The sequence below is a fragment of the Schistosoma haematobium genome, chromosome 2, assembly GCF_000699445.3.
Source record: "Schistosoma haematobium chromosome 2, whole genome shotgun sequence".
Lineage (NCBI taxonomy): Eukaryota > Metazoa > Platyhelminthes > Trematoda > Strigeidida > Schistosomatidae > Schistosoma > Schistosoma haematobium.
In genome coordinates this window covers 28,986,421-29,011,072 of record NC_067197.1, presented here as the reverse complement: position 1 = coordinate 29,011,072, position 24,652 = coordinate 28,986,421, and the positions used below count along the sequence as shown (strand labels likewise).

The 24,652-nt window shown below is 31.8% G+C and overlaps 1 protein-coding gene across 1 annotated transcript in view; it reads left to right on the top strand.

The window, feature by feature from the left end:
* The window catches only part of NFKBIL1 (Nuclear factor of kappa light polypeptide protein enhancer in B-cells inhibitor-like 1), an 80,026-nt gene that overhangs the window by 5,778 nt on the left and 49,596 nt on the right, over positions 1-24,652 (top strand). The window contains exons 2-4 of the mRNA XM_012936568.3: positions 571-1,184; positions 1,243-1,383; positions 5,827-6,334. Of these exons, the coding sequence (XP_012792022.3) occupies positions 794-1,184; positions 1,243-1,383; positions 5,827-6,334 (1,040 nt within the window). The 5' untranslated portion in view covers positions 571-793. The remainder of the gene's footprint in view (positions 1-570; positions 1,185-1,242; positions 1,384-5,826; positions 6,335-24,652) is intronic.

Genomic DNA, 24,652 nt, shown 5'->3' with positions numbered 1-24,652 from the left:
GAAACGCTTGGCAGCTTATCATCATCAAGTTTGTCGCAATAATGGAATTAGTGTTTTGGGAAATAAAATGTTTTAAGGTCATGAAAGTGTCGAGTTTTGTTAAGTGTTTTGCAAAATCCATAGATTCGGTTTTAATAAAACCAGTATTCTTTGATTGTAAGTAACAAACTCCGAAAAAAATACTTTCAGAACTTATACCGCACACAGTATGTGTTACACTTATTCTTTCGTAACTGACCGAAATAATGTGCAACTTGATACAGCAATGTATAAGCTCGAGCTACCGCATACTCCATTGTTACAATAAGAAATATCGACAAGATAGTAGGAAGTAAAGAGAGCTGAAGAAAACTGTGATATAAAAATTAGGACCTGGAAATCCAGTGTGGTGTAGACTAGTGTGAACTCTAATTTCCACCTGGAGAGTCCTCTAACAATTATTTATTATTTTTCGGATGCTTTTTACTCATGTTATCATAGTCTATTCTTACAAATACTGTTGTTTCTTTTATTTACGTTCATATTTCGATGACTGATTATTCGTTGCTCTCTCTTTTCTTTTTCTTACAGGTCTAATCGTAAAATAATCTTATCTCAGGGATTTGTGGTGTGATTTTTATTTTTATTTTTACACTTCATGTTCATGACTTAAATACTGCATGAAATGGTTATTGATCCACATTTTTCTTTGCTTTCTACAATCAATTAACATGCTCAATGGGATTTCCTGACCATACTTTATATTTTTAGTCAAATTATTTTCGTCAAGTTATCAATTGTTATAGTGCAAAAAATGTTTACTACATCTTCAACTAATTCTGATACAACAACACCACCCTCTTCGGTGAAATTATTATCTATTGACGAACATGCTCAAACAATACAATTTAATACTAGTCAAGATACTAATAATCTTACAAGTGATTCTTTGTGTATCGATTCATCTGAACGTGGAACTCAGGAACTTTTAAATAGCATACATCATAACAGTCCAATTAGCAATAACAATAATAGTAATTGCATACTAAATTTAAACAGTAAGGCTACCTCATTTCCTTCAAGTATAACAGACCTTTCATTATTATCATCATCATCGTCCCTTTTTCATTGTGAAAATTGTCCTATATGTGGAGACAAGGTATCTGGTTATCACTATGGCCTTCCTACATGTGAATCTTGTAAAGGTAAATAGTATAATTCCTAATAAATTTTTGATTTTTCCTCTTTTTTCATAAAATTAAGGATTTTTCAAACGTACTGTGCAAAACAAGAAAGAATATCATTGTAATGAACAAGGAAATTGTGTTGTTGATAGATTACATAGGAAAAGATGTGCTTATTGCCGATTTCAGAAGTGCTTAATTGTTGGTATGCGGGTAGAAGGTGAGTCTTCTTTGTGTTTTTTTCTGATTGATTGTTCATTTAATCGATTTGCTTTCATCGTTTGCTTTTCAGTTACGCAACATACATTAATTTATGCATGTAGTGGTGTCTGATCAATGTAGGATTGTAGTCGAAGCTTTAAAAAGAATTAAAGACGCCTAAAGTTGATTAAATATAACATCAATCTATCGAGTTATCGACATCTTTGAATTATTATGCGCACCTGTAGACTTGATAGTTTGATCCACAGGATATCAAGAACTATTATTTAAAAAGCGGCACTGATACGGGTTGTAATTGTTTCAGTTCACTAATCATTCACAGGTATACGTACTCGTGTTCTTACTATCTGTTGATACTGCTCAATCTCTAAAGTCAAATTAGGGTGAAGAATTGAAGAGCAATAAGTACATTAGACTAGGTTTTACTTTTTTTAATCATGACAGCAGTGTTGGTTAAAACGAGGGATACCCCTAATATAATCAAAGGAAGATTCATTTGTTTATTTCTGTGCGGCAGTTCGTACTGTTCTACTTTACGGCTGCGAAACGTGACCATTAACAGTAGAAGGTACTCGTAAGCTACAAGTATTTGACCACAGATGCCTTAGAAATATTGCTCGCATCTACTGGGATCACCGGGTAAGTAATAGTGAGGTTAGACACAAGGTATTATGGAATGATGGTAAATCAGTTGATGAAGTTGTAAATCTTCATCGACTGAAATAGTTGGGCCACGTGTTACATACGCCTGAACACCGATTACCACGACGCGCAATGCTGACCAGTGTTGGAGATGGTTGGAAGAACATTATGGCGGCCAAACCAAAACGTGACATCAGTCGTTGAAGTCACTAACTTCTGTTCTGGTCCATGTCGGTAGATGCAGACTATTTGGTTGAGGTCCATGTGACTATCGTAACCAATGGTTGGAGACTGTGGGTGACATGGCACATAATCGATCACAATGGCGTTTTCGTATTCACTCTTTGTCTGCACTTTAACCGTGAGATTAAAATTGCTTTATACATTTATTTCTACAAACTAATTCTTTCTTCCTGTACTATATGCTTATACACAATCTTTCTTTTATATATTACTGCTATTGAAGTAACTAGTTCTATGAATTTGGTGTTCATCTTGTTGTACTAATGAGGTATGTCAACTTGGATCGATGCACATATGTGCCTGGTCCTACGTTGCATCTGACTGACTTTGTTTGTTAGTTACGTTGATCTGCTACGCAATGTATGTATCGTCATTTTTTCGGTAGCGTAGGATGTTGTAGGCTATCTTGGTTTCAATCTCGTTAGTTCTTATGGAATTAACTTATGTAACTATATTTCTAATGCCGTAATGAAATCTATATCTTAGTTGTGTCATTGGATTTTGTTTTACCGTTCCAGTCCTTTATGTATTAGTTTACAAAATTCCCTATACAATTCAGTAATAATATATTTATTGAGTTGCACTTTTGTTTGCTTACTCTGGGTTATTGCTTGAAAGTGAAACTTGATATTAGACTCAGTATGCTGAGATATATGAAGTTGGTTAGAGTCAAAATTCGATGTTCTAGTTTAGTCTGTTGTCAGTAATGCTACTTTCATTGTACACGTACATGCAGGAGTTTTCTAATTGTCTGTTTTCATTAGTTTACTAATGTTTTGGTGTGAACCACGTATACTATCTTCCTTGGTATCCATAAAACTGTATTACACAAGTACTAAAAGCTCATGAAGACCTTTTTTCATATTTGGTAAATAAAACTCAATTTGTTTTTATCAACTTGGAACTATCTATCCATCTATCTAGTATATATATAATTTAAAGCTAAAAAATCCGTGATTATGCTCCCGTTTTATAGGGCGTAAACATCATTTATTTGTAAAATGAATAGATAACTGTGCAAGATACCGTTATTTATAACTTTCATGGTCTTTTTTAGTCTCATCTCTTGTATTTTTTCCCATTTTGATGATCTTAATTTTGTACTACTTATTCGACAATGGATTACGTACTCGAATCGGGTAAAGCTACATTTATGTGCATAACCTTGTTATTCAATTCCATGTGCTTGATGGCAGTGAAGGATTTCCGTCACAGATGTATAATATTTCAGGAATGTTCCATTTTATAGCCGTCTCATATACTAATATTTCAAATATTTTATTTAAGAAAGTTTTTCAACAGTGATTAGTTGACACTCATCACCCACAAATGTTTTTGATCAGTTTTTGTTCTATAGCATGTCTTTTCACCGTTTAATATATCTGATACATGAATTCCAGCGCGATTGTTTCCTGGTTTTTTCTAAAAAGCGTAAGACGAAGAAAGTACACCGACCACCATGGTGGTCTCATCTGAATGTACTAGTATTTATCTTTGCGATAGGCTGCAGACATTTTATTAAAGCCCCTAAATACATTAGAGGGTTAACATAAATAGTCGGTTGATCAAAAGCAATCAAAAAACGATATAAATTTTTGTAATATTTACGGAGTTGGAAAATAGTTAGCCCAGAAATTTAAACGCCCCTTCCTATCCTTCTACCTTAATTGCTAGGATTTTTCATGGGTATACATAGATGTAATTCCCCAAATCCAAAGTGATTAAGAATGTTCGCTTATGAGCACAAACATCAAGCTTCTAACTAAATTTCTTTCAAACAATACCAGGTAGATGCTTACAGACTATTTGATTATAGTCCGCGCGATTATCGTCGCCAGTAGTTAGAAACGTAGGTTGACATGGATCACAATCGATCGTAATGACGGAGATGTATCCACTCTTTGTTTTCCACTAGATTCTGAATCGCGAAATCTCGCACACTTTCCTTCTTATACTTAATCGTCTCGATTATTGCAGATACTGTTACTAATTCTACTACTCTGGGATTTTTCTTAAAGATTTCATCTCGTTGTGCTAATGTGGAATGGAAACTTGAACTGATGTATATTTGCCAGATTCTGCGTCACATGTGATTGACTCTTCCAAGCACCAAGGATACTTTTTCAAGTTTCAGAGTATATGGATTGTGACTAGCGCTTCTCGTTCTATCTGGAGCTTGTCAGTTGTATGTACTTTGATCACAGTATTGACTGAGATTTGTACCCTGTATTTGTCACTGTTAGCCAACGCATCCGCTGAGGTACAGAGTCTAAACAGGCATTAACATATTCAATCGGTATAATATCTATTTGCTAGGATTCGTATTAACACGTTGTTGTTTTTTGACCAGTCTTTGTTGGAATATATACTTCTTGAGCGGATCTGTTTGGTATGTATATTTTGTAACGAGTTTCAGAATGTGTCATGTTTTCTTTTTAAGTGAATGTATATCTTTTAGAACCGAAAAAAACTTTTTTCATTCGACATTAGAATCACATCACGGCACGTTGATTAATTTGTTCTTCCTATACAATAAATAAATAAATCAACTCCGTTGTAACTGACTGAGATAAGTTGTAGGGAAGTTATTAATAAATCAGGTCATATTTATGAATGCGTACAAGTATGACCAGATATATACTCATTCACGTTCAGGATCGAAACAAATTAGAGTAAATTTTCAAATCGATCAATCAAGCGGTTGTATACTAATAATGGTAGTGGTTCTTGTTTTAGTCGAGTGACAATGTGGAAAGCATTTGTGTATTTTTTTTAAACAGGGAATTCATTATACTATAGGTGACAAAATAAAAATAGATGAACCTGTATAATGAACGAGTTTATATATGAGTAGACAGACAATTTTTCATCCCTTGTGAATTTTGTTTCTCTCTTATTCACGTAAAAAGAAAAAAAAATTATTCACACTAATAAAAAATGATTTCATATACACGTGTATGTCTACATAAATAGGTGAAACATTATGCAACCAATCGGTATAATATACCTTCAAATTCATTATATTCCATTTCTTTCTGTAGTAATTAGTTTTAATCCATGTGTTGACACATCATTAATACTATCTTCTTCCTCATAATGTTATACCCTAACAATGTTTATAAATCTTTACAATCTTCTATTCTCAATACTGACGAGAATAATGATGACGATGACAACAGTAAATTTCATCATAAATCAGTAGAAAAATTAGTATATGTAGATAGTAATAATAATCATAATAACGATAAATGTAAAGCTTTGTGGAATTCTAATCATTGTGAGAATCATGTAATATTTTACAGTAAAAATACTAGTCAACATAAATTCTTCAATAATATTTCTCATCTACAGAATCAATCTAATACTGAATCATTAAATTCATTATCACCTAGTTATATAGTTCCATTATTTTCTTCACATATTGTTTATGATAATCACACTAATCTTGTTGACAATGTTCATGGTACTGCTGTTGTTGCTACTACCTATACTACTAACATTATTACTAATTGTTCTGGTAATCACTCCTATTCTAATTCTCCTTTTAATTTTGTAGCTGTTCGTGAAGATAGAATGAGAGGTGGACGTAGTCGACGTGGACGTTCATCCTACTGTGTTGTAACAACACCGAATTCCAGCAATAGTAATAATAACAATAATGATTCTAAAATGGATAATATAAAATGTTTACTTTCATCTAACTCTGTGATGTATTCAAAATCTGTTGACAGTGAGCTATACAGTAGTATTACTCCTCCTCCACTTTCTCATACTTCTACTATCCATGTTAACAATATTCATCCTTCGAACAGTGGCATTGACACTTCCAATAATATTACAACATCAGTTCCATATGATAAAGACTACTGTAACAGACGATCACCAATAATTGTCCCACCATTATGCACAGTGAGTAAAACGATATGTGAAGCAAACTTGGTCCCAAGTTCTTTATCCTTAACGAATTCAGTTCCACAAGTTACAACAACATGTACTACAACAGTGACAGTATCACCAAGTCATTCATCTTTGTTGTATGAATCTAACCTATTTAACCCAAAATAGTGAGTTTTTATCATTTAAGTAATGATTCATATAACTGGTTATTTAGTTACTACAATAATAAAGTTTGCATTTTTTTATGAAACGTCTGTAAATAAAGTACACGTTGATCAAGTAGTAGCGTTTTCATCGTTCGACGGTGTTGTTCATCATCTTCATAATTTTTTCTTGTCACACTAATGTGGTATGGCAACTTTGGCTACTGTACATTTGACCCAGGCTCTACGTAGATCATGACTGACTTGATGCTGTTGTGTTCTGTGAAGTAAGTGATTCGATTGCAGAGTTTTCACTGTCTTTTTCGACAACATCATCAGCGACTAATTCATGCGGAAGGCAATAATGATGTCGTCTAAACTAACAATATAAACCCAGGAATTAGACCATCTAGCTCAGGAAATATAACACTACCTAAATGATCTTGGGCTGAAAATTTACATAATTTCAATCTTCGTACACGAATTCGAAATGACTATTTTATTCAATATTTAGTACTTTCAATATATCGTTTAACTTCATTGAAATTATGAACCGATCTAATTTTGAACACCATTAAAAAATGTAAGCACTGGAAGGCCGTTTCATCGTAGTATGGGACTCATATTTGCTAAACGCTCCTACATAAAAACAGGATTATAAAGTGTATGAACGGTACTGGCGAATAAGATTACCTTTAACAGTATTCATGAGTGATTGTGGTGACAGTACTATTTCCTTGATATGATAGTCATATATATATTTGTATGGAGTTTGTAAATATTGTTGAATTATTATTGAAATCACGAACTGATCTCAGTTGGACCACGATTGAGAACCTGAAAACACTGGACGACTGTTTCGTGCTAATATGGGACTTCTCGACAGTGCACATTCACGACCTCACTACTGAGAATCAAACCTGGGACCTTCGGTCTCGTGCGCGAATACCCAACCTATAGACCACTGACCCGGCATCCATCGATGAAATTTCAACTATCTCCACAACCCCATACTGAAAATATTTCTTAATTTTTGCGTTTAGTTTTATGTTGCACAGTATTAGACATTAGTTAACCAGATGCATTTGTAAATTAAGAAAAACATGCTTCTTTTGGAATTCAGTCAGAATTCTGTTGTAGTTTTTATTTATTTACAACGTGGAAAATCTTGGTATAACAGAACACCAGAAAAATCTTCCAAACAAACTGGAATGATAACATTGTAAAGACAAAAAAGAGAAAATTAGTATAATCAATCATTAATAAATCATAGTATTTAGTTAAAGATACGGTTCAATTGAAAATACAACCGAGACGAATTTCTTTTAGTTAAGATGCTTATATTTTATGAAGAATGTAGTTTAAGATTCTCACTGGCTTTTGTTTTGAGTCTCTTCTGATAATGCCTTAAACTACAGAATTTCATGATATCTTAGATCCTAACCAGAGAGTCTCGATGGACAAATATATGTTGGTCCTATACAGTTACCTTTGACTCCACATCTCTATACTGTAGGTTTACTACGTCTCTCATTTACACTAAGTCCTAGTGTCGGTAGACGGAGTACGCAGCGGTAAAGCCACTTAGATAACATTCATAAAACATGTTTGAGTCTGCCAAAAACTTAAATCTAAGATTCTCAAACAATCATTCGCCAAATTTTAACTCATTTCTATTGTTTTAATGTTTACTCTCTTTACTACTGAAAATATACACCAAACTTAATTTGAAAATTCACTTGAAAAAAGAGTCCCAATTTCTTTTTCATTTCCAATAAACAATTATGTTTTTATAAATCTCATTGTTTAAGTTAATTGCGATATTCCACTCTAGTTTATGGTTTTTCATCTGTTAAGTTATCGATCATTTTCTTTATAATTTATCACCATTAATTATACATTGGAAATACAACAAACTTATTATGTCATGCCTGAACTTTTCTACTTGCAACATGCATAAAAATTGACTAGATTAATGATTATAAATAAATGAAAAGAGATTTCATGTTCGTTTATATTTACAATTGAATTTCAATTAGCTAATATGACAAAATCATTGTGTAAATTAGATAAAGTACATATGTTAAGCTATTGTATGTATTGTACACATGTAAGCTAACTCCTAACGATATTTATTAGAGTTGTAGCTTTGATTAGAGTGCATTGAAGAAAAACTATGATTAATTCGGTTTTTTATTATACATAATATTTTTCATTTATTAAACAATTATCCTTATAAATGTTTACTTAATCAATAATTTTCTTATTGAAATCATGAATCGATCAATGTTAGACCACCATTGAAAACCTGGAAGCATTGGACATCTGTTTTGTGCTAGTATGGAACTCCTCAGAATTACAGAGTCGTAGATGTGCACTATTTAGAAGTCCCGTACTAGCACAAAACAGATCTTCAGTACTTCCAAGTTTCTCAGTGGTGGTCTAATATTGGTCAGTTCACGATCTCAAAAAAAGATCCAACAATCTCCACAACATTATACTGATAATAATTGTTTTAAATCGCTAATTATTTCACAGTTTCCGTTTTTTTGTTTTCAATTTTATTTTCCGAAAAAACCTATTTCTGAATTGGATGACTTTCATTTTAAGTTTTATAGGGTGACAGTTTTTCATAGGAATAAAGGTATTGACCTATTCTATTTCATTTTATTGTAATACATCATAATTTTGGTGTTAATTTCCCCTAATAATGATAAATGAACGATCATATAGTTGATTAATGGTGTCTTTTTTGCATGTCTAACAAATTCGTAAAAAAAAATATTTTTCTCTCTCTTATCTTGTCTTTAGTTATTTTTGTCGAGATATTCAGTAAATGGAAAGTTAATCTAATATTTATGTCATAATGTATTAGTTCAAAATTGTTTTATTTCCTTAAATTAATTTTGATAGTCAAATCAAAATGATTGATTCTCATTGATCCGTTTATAATATTATTAACAATATCCCCAGAAAGATTTCATTTTAGAAAGTAAAATTTATGGTACTACTAACTAATTGCTATAATTTCAGTTGATCATTTTATAACTGATTTAATAATTTGTTATAATCAAGGATTGTGATGAACTGAGTACAAAAAAATAAATTATGATAAATTCATTGGTATTTCATTAACTTCTCGTTAGTTGCTTACACTTGCTAAATATAAAAAAAGTCAAAAATGTAGTTTAACAATAACGTTGGTCATAAGTTAATGTAGACACGTATTGACATAGTGTAACAAAAATTAGAATAATCTAATTAAATTTAAAACGATTGAACAAGATATTACAAATGAATATCACATGCAAAATTGAGAAGTCTGAGATATCGATTATAATAGAAACAGTAGATCATGGAGTTTAGATTAAATGATTATACAATTCAAAAATAAGTACCAGTTAGTAATACATAAGTATAATATACGTATTGACTTAAGCTAAGTCGGTTATAAAATGGAAAGATAATATGGTGTCGAATATGAGTTATGTTACTCAGGGCTAAGAGTGACTGACAACTGATTTCATTCGAATACATATTCCATAGCATTTTCTAAATGTTATTGTTCTTGATTTATTGAAATTTATATCAAGAGACCAAGTTTTAAAATACTCCGTAGTAAGCTAAATGTTTCTGTTTGTCTTCTCGAAAAGCTGTAGTGGATTCAATCACATTGGAATTCCATTGATAATCAATGGGTGATATCATATAAAAATTATGCATTATACGTCTAGTTGACAGAAGTTAAAAATATGAATCATCTCATTTAGATCCAGGAGCTGAAATGTATTGTGCTGTTGTGGTACACCTGTAGGTCCTGATCTCGAACTAGTACGAAGAAAAAATACATATTCATTGCTTCTTCGTCACCTCCATGTGTTGATTTGTATGTATGTGAAGCTCATATTTGGTGACATAGTTTACATTAGAATATTAATTCGAAACCATTTTACTTAACTCAATTAGATGGACCAGATGATATTGTGAAAAGCTGCTTGATATGTGTAACTGGCAATTACATTGTTGATAAACCTGAAGTTTGTGCTGATGATATCGTTCAGAAGAACGGTGAAAGCTCCAAGACCAAACCTTAAAGCTCAAAGAAAAGAACCTTTTTTTAAATTGTGTTTTTAGATTATTAATCTGACAAAACAGTAAGCAGTCAAGGCGACAAATAAACAATAATTAAATAAGGCTTAATTTTATATCGTATGGTTCTCAATTGTTATAATTCTCAAAAAACATTATGAAGATAAATCCAGCAGTTCAGATGCAAAATTGCTGATAACTGTAGCAATACGAAAACAATATACAAACTAACTCATTCACCATGTACTTAGATATGAGCCACACTGTGTGAGGGTCACTGATACTACCCGGTTGCCTTGGCCGAAGAGGGTAAAACGGGGTTCAAACCTGGGACCTAGTGGCCGGATTCCGAACACTTTAAGCCACTGTTCCACTACTGTAACAGTAGTACTAGTAAAATCCGAAAAATTGAAGACGAAATGGTTTTGAACGGTTAATAAAAATATATGCAAAATAATAAAATGTTTTTTTCACTCCCTGAACCAAACTATCTATGTTTTTGTGCTTTTGTAATCGCTTTTCTTTCTTATAATCCGAATAGTCCTAGCGTTCATATATTGAGAGTGTATATCATTGGTCAACCATTGAACTCTAGAATAATATAGATTCACGAAACACATTATGCAATTCATATTTACTAAACGCTCCTACATAAAAACAGGATTATAAAGTGTATGAACGGTACTGGCGAATAAGATTACCTTTAACAGTATTCATGAGTGATTGTGGTGACAGTACTATTTCCTTGATATGATAGTCATATATATATTTGTATGGAGTTTGTAAATATTGTTGAATTATTATTGAAATCACGAACTGATCTCAGTTGGACCACGATTGAGAACCTGAAAACACTGGACGACTGTTTCGTGCTAATATGGGACTTCTCGACAGTGCACATTCACGACCTCACTACTGAGAATCAAACCTGCTACCGTTGGTCTTGCACGCAAACGTTTTTTCGTGACCTCAATATATATGTATTTAATTTAGTGAATACTGTCCGTATTTCACATATCATTTGCAGTCCCGATAACCTGTCTACTTATTGTTGTTTTCTGTTTTGTTTACCTCTGGGCTAAATTCATTGAATAAAATCTTTTCTTAGGACTGATTAGCCACGGAGAGTCCACCTAGGGAATTTGGGAAACCCTGATTCCAGACCAATGGTGCACATTGGCTCCAGTATCCTGAAGGAACAAATGGCGTGTGAACCAATCGTTGATCACCGGCTACCATGGAACTGCATTTCCTGACGTTGATCCACTGCCTTGTGGATCAGACCTTAAGGTCAAGGGCTGGAGGTGTGGCCGCCTAAGAAAACTACCTGCTTCGGTTTGGGCACCCGGGCAGTACCACAGCCCTCACACAAATCGAATGATTTATGTGGAGCATATCTGTTTGATGTCTCCTTGTACCAGTGTTTATGTGTTTAAGTAAATAATAATAAATAATTCCATTAAGCCATAGTAAACATCAACACAAACATTGATACTCACTCTGATTAAGATACATCCAGTTAACAACTTCCTAATAGCACTTAGCATAATTTATGAACTTTAATGTCAAGTACTGTTCAAAGTACTATCATATTAGGCCCTTCTAACAAGTATTCATTGTTCCAATAGAGGTAATCATCAGCTTGATGCAATAAATTAGTAGTGAATTTATAATCGTACTCATTAATAAATGAAGTTACTTCATGTAGTTTGTTTTTTAATTAACCAAACCAAATATCCTATTGATTAAATTAATCAGTTTCGACCTACCGTAGGTTTAAAACTTTTTTCGCTTATTGAAGCTCCAACATTCTGTTATTATCATTTAACCTTCACATAATAGGCGTGTCTTGTATTGTATTACACAAATATGTATTGTTGCTAAGTGACGTTTTGTGTGGTCATTTATATTTGTTCTCATGTGAGCAAACCGGTCGAACAAAAATGTTTAACACCTTTATATATTGTTTAGAAATAAACTGAAATTTAGTGTTCTCTCAGTCTCCTGCTCTCATTTATTTCATGTTGGGTTCATAAGAAAAATTCATTCCTTTAAATGAGAAGAAATATGGACAACTATGGTCCTAACACACATAGCTATCACTCGAATTTGTCACATTTCGTACCAGTACAACTAACTAGGGGAAATGACAAGAAATGAAAATCGTATCAGCAATAACTAAAAGGTAATAGATAAAATCAGAATAACAGGCGAAGTTGGAAAATCAAGCGTATTTAATTGTACAGTATTCACATCTAAGATTAAAAGCACCTGTTGAGCCATCCCACCTAAAACTTGCAACTATTGATTATGGCTATAGTGCTCATCACAACCAGGAGGTTTACATTTGTTGCGACAGTTTTGACCAGCTTTACTTGGTCATAGATATCTTGAAAGCATGACTCGTGTATGGTAGTAATATTGAGTGAATAATTCTATCTTTATAATAGCTTTAAACCCTTATTACATAATTACATTTGATTCTGTCACTTATCATTGCTCATGATCCTCTCTCTTCAGACTTACTCCCTCTGTTTCCTTTCCACCATGTTAAACATCATCCAGTATCAGTTTTCAATCTACGAAAATTTTAGGAGCATTAAGTTTCTGCTGACAGTTTTCTAACTCGCTTCATCTGAGCTTTCAAAAGTGATTCAATTGAGATTTGTGTATTTGTTAAAAAGTAGATTCACACAAGTAATTAAGACCGACTATTTTCGAGTCATTGTCCTGATAGAGGAGCTATACCTTTACCCAACATTAAGCACAGTTTGTTGGTCAACAGGTGAGAAAGTGCCTCTTATTATTCCTAAAACTGATTCTCTCCAGAAATCAGTAACGATGCTATCAATCATCACTTGCCTGTTTATCACGTTGGAATTTTTAACTTATCAATAAGATGACATTTCTCTTAGTCAAATACATAAATTCGAGCACTAGTGTCATCCGCTGTAATGATTGTGCTTGTTTATTTATTCTTTCGTAAGTGACTAGAAAGCTTCCATTAAAATAAATCTTTGATTCAGACATACCTCTAGTCAGTAGAAGTATAAAGTACGCTATTCCGTCAGTCAACTTAAACCCGATTAGCAACAACTTTTTCGGCTCTCATTATCTAACACTTGGTCGTCAGAAATTAGCAAAACTGCATCTCGGTATTATAATTATCTTGGTATTTATACTATATAGAGGCGATCATTAGTGAACAGTTGACAACGATGCGACCATGGTTTATTTCCTTTAACCCCAACGATATGTTTGAAGGGTATGACTATAAATGTTATAAAATAGTGATTGGTTCAAGTATTATGGGAATAAGTTCTGTGTAAGTCTAGCTGCTCAATTTTTTTCGCCCATGTGCATAAAAACTTTAGCATTCTGAGCAACAAATTATCTCTGGCTGTAACCGCGTTTGAATTTGAAGCTAAATTGGTGATAACACGATTACTAGAGTTGATTTTTGTTGACAAGTTAATCACTGCACAAATTCTTGACCTCTATATCTATCTCAAAACATTGATAAACGATTGTAAAGTTACCAATATTATTGGGCAACAGGTTTAAAGAGTGCAAACGGGGGGAGGAGCTAGGAAAAACTGTTTATTAATGCGGGGCGGATGCAAAAAAATAAACTTAAACCATAGTCTTATTGTTATTCTTAGTAAGCTGTAAACTTCTAGGCTTTATACTTTTCAGTAATCATGGTTCAGTTAGAGGTTAATGACTCGTTCATTCTGTATAGTTGTTGCCGATATAACTGAGATAATAATCCCCACTTGATTGAATAATTAATTAAGTGTACACCATAAATAACCCAGATATATCTGATACAGTTTTAAGTTTATTGAGATAAGGGTTAGGAAACTAATCTGCAGCGTAGTATAATGCAATCCTAAATTTACCAAAATAATCACTTAAAATACTCCTTATATATATGTCTAGCAATCTGATCAAGGATATTTTAAATCCCATTGTCTGTCTGATTATGTAAGATATCACCAGTTATTGAGAATTGACCTCAACCATCAATTCATAAGTTATCTTTTGAAATATGTTTGTCCAGTGAATGTCTGACATTCTTATTTGGTGATAAATTTCCCCGTCTTCACAAGTCTTCATCGCTTCATCGAAGTAAAGTAGAACGTTTAAATTACCTAATAGTTCTTATCAATACTGTTATAAGAAAGTAGTTTCTCTTATACTTAGAGAAGCTTATGCTTAACCAAGTATTCAGTAATAGCCTGTTCACAGCTAATTACCTGGTCTTCATATACTAATTTTTGTAGATTTCTCTAACACTTTGTATGTACCATCAACATAGTTTTTATTGTACCTCTGGAAATATTAACCAACCAAACGTAGTGCATAATTATTTATGTTAAAATGTCCTAATCATCTATGGCTTACATAGAAATTTCTAACTAAATTTTTCTTACACTTAAAACATTCTACTCATCAAGTGGATAACAGCGTTGGATACACTGCTTTTCGGAATTATTTTTAACGTTTAATATACTTAGTCCAGTTTGCAAACGGAATTAGTATTTGTTGATTTTTGTTAAAACGGTTTCTTCTTAAGAAAAATTGGTTTTTTTCCAAAACTATAAAAAAATATCACTCTGAAATAAGTGTGTATACTGTCGAATCACATGATATTAGAGATGATGGTAGTATCTCTTTGTGACGACCTCGTGATGTCAAATCAATAGATGGTAGTTTTTGTATATGACCTTAGAAGTGATATGTATGTATACATGTTTGAGCGTGTAGAGGTATACATGATGCATGCATAACTCATCCCTGTATGTATGTAGACCATTTTTCGACCATGTATAATTGTCACATATGTGTTTTAAGGTTGTTACTAACACTAACATATGTCAATTTGATATAACTTATTTCTTCAGTAAGTTATCACAAGCTATTGACTTTCGAATTTATGTTTAGTTAATTAAGATATTAGGTTGTGTATTGTATTACGTGACATCAGCTTTCTCAGATGCTGATAATACTTAAATTCAAATTAGAAATCTCTCAGGTTTCTGTACTCAACTGTAAGTGATGGTCAACCATGTTTTCAGACGGAGTCAACAAAAGTTTCTCTGAAAACCTGTGATCTAATGGTTGCAAACGGAACACTAACCATTGGATTACAGTTCAATGTACGAGAAATTATATTTGAAATTAATGTGTATCGATTTTCGTACGAGATCAGTCAGTTATAATGTTATAGTAGCAGTACACCCTCAAACATCTTAATTTTCTTCCTTCCAACTGTTCGCGTGTGTACTAATACCATAAACTTAACAGTTTCTATTCTAAATCTTTTTATGTTAACATCTGAAGTGTTGGTGAATCATTAAGCTAAGTGATGGCACTGTAGCATAAATCCATAGAATTTTCTAATCATAATAAAACTGGTTACAGCAGAGTCACAGCTCAATATGCATGATCTAGTTATATCGGGTGTCAACAGTAACACGGTCCATGACCTCCGTAATCAAATAAATATTTCTTAAGTAGTACACGTACAAGTAAGTGCAATGGTTTCTAACTCATTTTGAATGGCCACAATTTGCAAACTATTCACTCAACGTCTACCAAAATGATTCGTTTCCAGTTTTTCAGTTGTGGTTTTAATACACGTTTAGTCTAGGAACATCTATTCAATCAAAAATCATTTATGTACATGTTTTCATCAGTCTATATTCTTTAATCGAGAAACGTATACTACATCGTAAATTTTCAAGTTTTACACTTGATATTCAGTTTGCGTGTCACTTCCTTAGAAAAATGTAGCTTTGTTTTTTGTTGAACTGATTAAATCAATCGTAGTTAACTTCATACTTTTTAAATGTGTGCCTCAGAAGCAGTCATGTCTACGGTATATGTTAGCATAACACTAATGTAATAATTTGAATTTATTTGATTTAAAACCAAGGGAAATTAAAATTCTCGTGAAAAGTCAATACTCTTCATTCGGAATCTGACTCAACCAGTTAAATCTATTTGTAAAAGTTCTAAATTACTCAATTTAAAGAGAAATTCACTGTGTCCTTACTTAATTACTTGTGAGTAGTATATGTCTGAAGTATTTTATTATCATTATTTTTTAACCATAAATCATTAGTGCTTTCAAAATATTTGTATACAAGTTAAATCTTTTTATGTGTTCATCCCATATCCATAAAATTATAATCTGTTGTGCCGAGAGGTTATGTAGTAGGAGGTAGTAAACGCGAAACCATCCAAGTTTCTTTTGGGTTCGAATCCTACAGGAATTATCAGTTCCTCCTGGGTTTCAGGTATTCCTTGCTGACAAGTGACAATTAACACGAAACCCAGGTCCAGAGTTTTCAATCGATTACCTTCAGCCACCTAAAATTTTAACACTGCTCATTTGATGTTGAGTCACCTAGACAAGTAGCCATATTGTAGCTTGATCGATAGAATTCTATCATCACGAAAAGGACTAGACATAAATGACAATGATCACTATCCACTGATCAACCAGTTACAAATACAATCCACTTTATTGAAATATGAGAATATCTGAAAAGTTATTTTTGAATACTTGAATTGAAATAATTATTTTATTTACCAATAAACTATAGTAAACTTATTATTTCACCAATAATAATTTTCTAACATATATTTTGTAGCAAAATTATATTTTCAAATTATCTCTACATTTAATACTACAAGTTTATATTATTTTAAATGTTTAAGTGTTATAAAAATTAATTTGTTTAATTTCATTAATATTTATAAAAAAATTCGTGGTAAATTTCAAATATAGACATTGAAAATACAAAGTTTTAAGAAATAGTTATCATGCTGTATTAAAAAGTGAATGAAAAGTTTCCGCCATAAAAATCTTAGGCTTTATACAATTGAAGGGAATTTCAATATTTATACTATCTTTTTATAATAATTATTGAGAATATATACTTATATCTTGATGCTACACTTATATTCTAGTTAAGAAACGTAATATTTTCATAAAATGTTTTGCCAGAATCATTCAAATAGGGGATTTTTAAATCATTATTATGAAACCTGTTATATGAAATGTGGTTACGTTAAATTCATATCGTCAGTATATGTTTATCTAACATAACTCAAGTTTTTGTATAAATAGTGATATATTTCATCATACTACCTTGTCATTTATCGTAAGCTACAAAAAACTTAGTGAATTCCCCGTGTCTTTTTGATTATTGTGAGGTTAGAAAATAAGCATGAGGGATGCTGTGTACTTTTGTTCGTTGTTTTTTGCATTGTGTTTGATTTCAAATTACGTAACAGAATCATCACATTATTATTATTATTGGCTTTATTCAAAATTATATTTCTGGTACAATCTAGAATTCTCAACATAAAGTATTTCAACAAGTTTCCTTTTCTTATTTCTTGATCGATCCTGACGATAAATATTGAGTAGTCACCAGTTAGATGTTAGCAGTTTGGGAATCGACATTTGAATAATATATATTCTTTTCGATGCATATTGCCAACAACCACGATGTCTCTGATTGGACTCTTGTAACTTGTACAGCGAAATGTCGTAAACTTGTCACAAACGCTCCTAAATAGGTTATGCGACTAATGGGCATAATGATGTGTTAGAACAAACAAGAAAAGAGATAACTTGTTTAAATATCCAGATGGCAGGAACGGGTAGCCCAAATATTCAAACAGGCTGCCTCAAACAAATTTTTCACTTTGCAAACATTTATAGACAATAGTCTCGTTTATTTTAACATGTGGTAGTAATTTGTCAGTGGTATTGCATGGCTACTTTAAATCGGGGTAGGTAAAGTTGGATTCGTACAAATGATGCAAACCACTGAGCTATAATACAACTTGCTCTTCAGTGACAGTGTCAGTACAAATAATCGTACCCTTCATTTGTTATCAGTCTAGTAATTGATTGCATACTAAACAAGTAAATTGTTATGAAATGTTAGTCTTTTTAAAAAATAAAATAAACCCAAGGTTCAGTATTTTAATTTTCTTAGTACTGATGTTTTTGTATACGGTCATCATCTTCACTAATTTGTTTCAGTGATAAATCTTAATGAATTAATGCTTACTAGGTTGATAAACAACTGCTCACACTTTTTTCTTTTAGTAATGTTACACCCTGTTGTTTTTGTTCTCCTAATACGGTTATTGTGCACAATTTTACAAAGGTCGTTGTTCGTTTGTTTAATTATTTTTTTAAAAACTCCATACTGGTGTTCATTTTATTTGTTAATAAAGAAAACTATTAAAATTTATATTGTATTCCATTGTAAGGGTTGTTGCTTCATTCGGTCTCCTTTTTTCTCCGTACGCCTACAATATTAGTTGCTTTTTTTAATGGAAGAAACTATTACTAGATGTACGTTAATTGTGTGCCGTATAATTAATACATTGAATGTACGTAGAATGTGATTAGTTAAAAGATCCAGTTCACTTATTATACCTTAACCCATACATATTTAGTGTGTGAATAAATTAACGTACTATGTATCACTCGTAGATAATTGATCTTAATGATGCAGGTTTGTTTTAAACAATAAAACTCATAAACATTATGAACATCATAATTATTCATGTACAACTAGAGATGAGATGTTCGTTCTGCTTTGACATATGAATAACGTTGTAAATCACAAAAACTCAGTCAATTAGGTTATGGATGTGGAGATGAAAATATATTATCTTAATTTCCCTTTTAATCTTTTGATATAAAAGAACATGAACAGCTTGAACCGATTCACATATGTACCAAGTTTTACTTTGCGTATAACTGAATGTCTAATTATGCTTTGATAAAAAATATTCAACATGACATTGCATTATTTTCTCTGTAGATACATTTAGAATAATTTACCAAGATAAACACCATTTTACTCTCTGTATATTAAGCTGTATTGTAATGGCTTATGTATACGATTGATTTTCGTAATTAAACTCACTGCTACGATTATTGAATATATTTTGCCACGTTGATTTAATGATTTAGGTTGACTTTATCACAGGAATAATCAGTTTATTCTCTTTGGAATATCTTTTTGCGATTCCTTAGTATTGATAAAATAAAAACAGATTCTATTGCAACTCGAACATTTGATGTTTTTGGTACACATGATAGTAAATTTAAACTAGTATATATATATTGAGATGTGATGATCATAATTTTTCTCCTCCAGTTAATCAGTGGTCCACTGTTGATTTAGTGTTCTTTTCCTTAGATTTTCAGTCAAACAGAAATCACAATCTATGTTCATTAAATCTTTTAAAATAACAAATGTTTTAATATAAATAGTCTGCAAACACTTGTAATCCAACTACCACTGTAAGTTCTATTAGGATCCTACTGCTATGTGTGCATTCAAAAAAGGTCTTTCTGTCTTTTTCTTTTACCTTTAATCAGTAAACAGCTTCAATTTCAAACCATTCAGTAAGTTTCTTGTATAAGCGAATTAAATTCTATTAGTTTCTGTAAAGTATGTATATATGGATAATCATTTTCTTAAAACCTGTTGTTACTTTATTTATGTCCTATTTTATCTATGTTACATGTAATGCAGTTTGTCTTAGTTCGCTTATAGCACTAATATTAGATATATGATGATTAATATGTTGTGTAATAATGGGATAAAATCCATTTCCACTAAGTCACGTTGTCTGATGATGATGTATTTCCTGTAAAACAAAATAACACCCACTATTCCCTATGGTATATTGTCTTGGGTTAGGTTGTTTACTTCCCTCAAATTCTGTCTGACTTGTTATTCATTGTACTGTTGTTGTTTTCGTTAGCACTTACTACCTTATTTATATGCTTCGTTCTGTTTTTTTTTTAAAGATTTTAACCCAGTTATTGGCATCAGTTTTTTTAATATTTCTGTGTTCTGACCTTAGTTTGTCTATTTGTTGCGTTTATCATAACATTTTTATATTTGTATGTATAATATCTTCATCAATCATATTATCATTATAATGTTGTTTGCTAGACAAACTACTTTTTTGTAAGGATAATAGTTGTAATTTAAATCTTGTCCATACATATATCGTGTCATAACCATTCATGCCGTTTATTTGTGATTATTATCACATATTAATGGAAAATACTTTGTTGGGATTGTATCCTAACACTGCACTCTTCCTGTTAAATGTAACAAATAAGCTCAAGGTCATTGATTTCATCTGAGATACTCTCGATTTTTTAAACTATCAATTTATAATTGTTTTTTGTTTCATTCCAAATAATAGTAGAATTTGTTTAGTAATCAACATATAAATTATCACTTCAATATTAATTAACTTGTCTACTTTTATAACATAATTTATTGAGGGAGGGAAATTATACGTGAATAATTGGAGTTACGTAACCTTGACCTACTACTTGAAAATCTAGTTGCGTATGCTATCTAATACCAGTTTGCCCAAGACAAATTCGATGGGATTGGTTTAATCGATGATTGGAAGTTAATTATCCAAAAAAGATAAGCGCATTAGTTGATCCCCCAAAAATATATAGTTCTTGGAGAAGGTGACAATGTAAATATTAATACATACTCTATATGTACATGGAATTCACATTGAACCATTGGTAATGTATGTCAGTGAACAATCTTTTATTGCTTAGAAGGTAAATCGACTTAGTATACATTTCCTCATCTGTGTGTTTCTGGATTTTCTTAAATCCAACCTAAGATTCCTACATTCCTGAGCTCATAGCATTCCTACTTCTTTGAAAAATTTACCTACACTAAAGTTTCATCACTTGATGTAAAGTGACTTATATGCCAGGTTTTTATATGTTGCTATGGTCTGCACTTCGACTTCGTAAAATCAGAAGTGTCTATTTCAATGATAATAATAATAATATAACTCATTTACCAAGTACGGCAGGGCTCGAACTTGAGAACCAACTGTTTTAAGCCGAATGGTTTACCCACTATTTGAATGTATGCATTCTTACATAAATTGTTGTAGTGTACAGCATACTTTGATAAATATAAACTTATGTAATTAACATTCCATTTTTTGTCGATTAACAAATGAATTTGCCTTTTTTCTTATCCAAAAGTATACAACAAGAAACAACAGTGGTGATTCAGCATTGATCATAATAACAATTCAATACTTTTATTATTATTTATATGACCTTGTGTGTTTATTCGTCATTTCTTCATTCCCTATAACTTCCCATTGTTTTTCTATCCTTCCTATTGGGTTTGTTATTCTGCATATTAATAAACAAAAAATGTCAAGAAATTTTATTTTCTTTAATCGATTTCATTATAATCAGTTGATTACGACTATCATCATTGAAGAAGACAATCTGTGGAGCTGGCCAAGTGAAAAAAAAATCAAGTTAGACACTTGGTATTTTAACACTAACCTGTTTCCTATATAAAATAAGTGAATGAATGCTTGGCTATTTTTTCGTAAGACCCGAAACTTATGTAACTACTAACTACCAACTAAAAAGTTAAAGATTAGTATATGTTTATCTCCCGTACTGTTCACTATGGTTACATGATATTTAGTATGTGGTGCAATATGTAGACTAGAAATTGTTTGGAGGTCTACTCACATACCAAGGTTGTGCAATTATTCTTATGTAAGTATTGTTTAGTTCTAATGTATAGCAGGTTTACCCACATAGTTAAAAGACGCTTACTATATTCATACTTTGAGGTGCTGTTTAATCACTCTCTGTGTTTGCTTTGTAAGGTTGTTTGTCGACAGTTAGTGGGAAGCCCTGAACTTAATATCATATCTCGGTACATATTATATTGAGTCACTTAAAATAGTAGCTACATTTTATGTTGACAGATAGAAACCAATCAGCACTCAGGTTTACTCAAGTATAACATTGATTGTTTTTCAGTGGTAAATTAGTGTACGGTTTTTTGTCTTGTCTTGATAAGTTGACCGAACATTGATATTAGTTGTTAGCAGGTGATTCTGAGTAAACTTCATATCACTTCCGAATTTTCGACTTTCATGAACTTAGCCTCACACATGCAATTTGTCGTTAATTCTTTTCCTTGTCCTTTAGTTTGAAATCATAACAGTCAGTGATAATAATCACAAGAATTTCTGATTGTCGTTTATCTATGTTCACACATATGAACTATGCAATTCCCGAGATTAGTTACAAGGTCAGAATACAATAGTTTTCACGTATCAGTATCTATTACACAACCTAATTATTCATGCCTGAAAAAAATTAATGACATCATTTTAGTTTAATTCACAATTACTTATGAATACTAAATCATTCTAGAACGAATAAAAATAAACCATGAGACAGCCTCTAATCATGGTGATTCGGTAGTCATGTTCAGATCTATTTAGAATTTAATAGAGTGCATTAGATTTTAAAATTACAGTCGGATAGTTAATTGTTTTCATCACTGAACCATTCTTTTAATTCTAATCATAAAAGCATCAAGTTATTAGAAAACTGCCTAGCTTGATCTACGAAATATTTAAACTAGGCAGCAACAAAATGTTTATGGAAGCTGCACATCTTTCCTCAATGGTCCTATCCCTCTATAATATCAAGTACAACCTAATCAGATTTAGGCCTAGTTCAGTTTTCATAAACACTAATTTCATCTTTCATGTTGAGTATCTCACTAACCGACTAACAACATTAATCCCTTATTATTCATATATACTTGTTTTCTTGATCAGGTAACGACTTTATTTGATAGCATCCAAAATTAGCCTTGTGATAGATTCCAAATAACAACCTTCCTTAACGATGTGAGTTCCTTAAATATTCATTGTAGATAATTCCCATTCAACTTAATTTATGTATTCGAATTTCAATCTTTTCCACATACACATATACGGCTCAGGAAACGCTGTTTCAGGTGTTTAAATCGATCAAATGAAACATATTGCTCATAATTTTTGAATAATTTTGATCGCCTGTTACTGTCATACGGATAACTGTTAAAAATCAAGAATAACCAGACAACTGTGTTGTCCTAGTTGCAGTTTCCTAGCAATTTTTACTTACAATCCTATCGGGGATTGAATCAGGGACCCTCAAGTCTTGTTGCAAGTCGACTAAAATTTTAACCCTTTGTGTTTGGAATTTAACAGTGTTTGTTTGTAGCTTTAATCAATTCACTGAATGCCGTCTTTTTATATCTTTCAATAGAAACAGGAGCCCATTGAAATAGAATGAATAAAATTTTATGTTTCATTTTCAGTCACCATCACTAGTATTGCCGTTATTCTCTTTCGCAATCTACACTCACATCGACAACTAATCCCTTTTCGTATTATCGTATAGAAAGAAGATTGTTTTGACACTCATTTCAGTCAACATTAAAAGCTATGAACTTAGAGGTTGAGGCTAATCCATAGCATATTGATTCGATTGTTCTAGAAATAAAGCACGGCTTTCTTCGATTTTTAAATATATATATCAATATTTATTTGTGTTCTCATGGCTCGTATATACTTGATTATAACTCATCTACTTTTTTTTCTAGAAAAAACACTTTCGTTCCCCAGGTTGTCTTTTTTATTATCAAGGAACATGTATCATCGACTTTTTGTTTTCTAGAGCAAAGTAGTTTTATCAGTCAGTACATTAGAGAATAAAGGAAATAGATTGTTTGTGGCTTTTGTCTACATGTATGTTTATATGTTAATGTCCGAATGATATTTCACTAGAATGAAAGAGATGTACATGAGAATGGGAGTGAAAATATATATATATATATATATATATATATATATATATTGTTGAGTCGGAGTTACGAACAGAAGTTGAGTTTCTATCGCTGTTGCTTATAAGTGACTGTGGTTGATGCCGTGGTGTATAGGCATTTTATTATACAAGGGATCTGATGTATGATAATATATCACTACTGTATTTGTCAACCAGTTAGCTTCTCTTCTCAATAAATAAATATTGTGCATTTGCGACAAGTTTATATGAAATGCACGTACAAACGTGTTTTCACAGTAGTATTCTCCTTTTTTTATGTCGTTGAAAGACTAAATCCTAAGCATTTAGATAAAAACGGTAAAATCAGTATGTCTGCATAATGTTATTCTTCATGTTCATTCCTATTTCTCAAAACATACTTTACAGTTTACATATTTTACATACATATTAGATGAATTTTCGTCAGTGAAAATCTGAATAAAAATTTCTAGTTTGAAACTTTTTAGCAGTGTACATTCATATCCCCTCTATATTTAACCGAGAATCAACGGGTC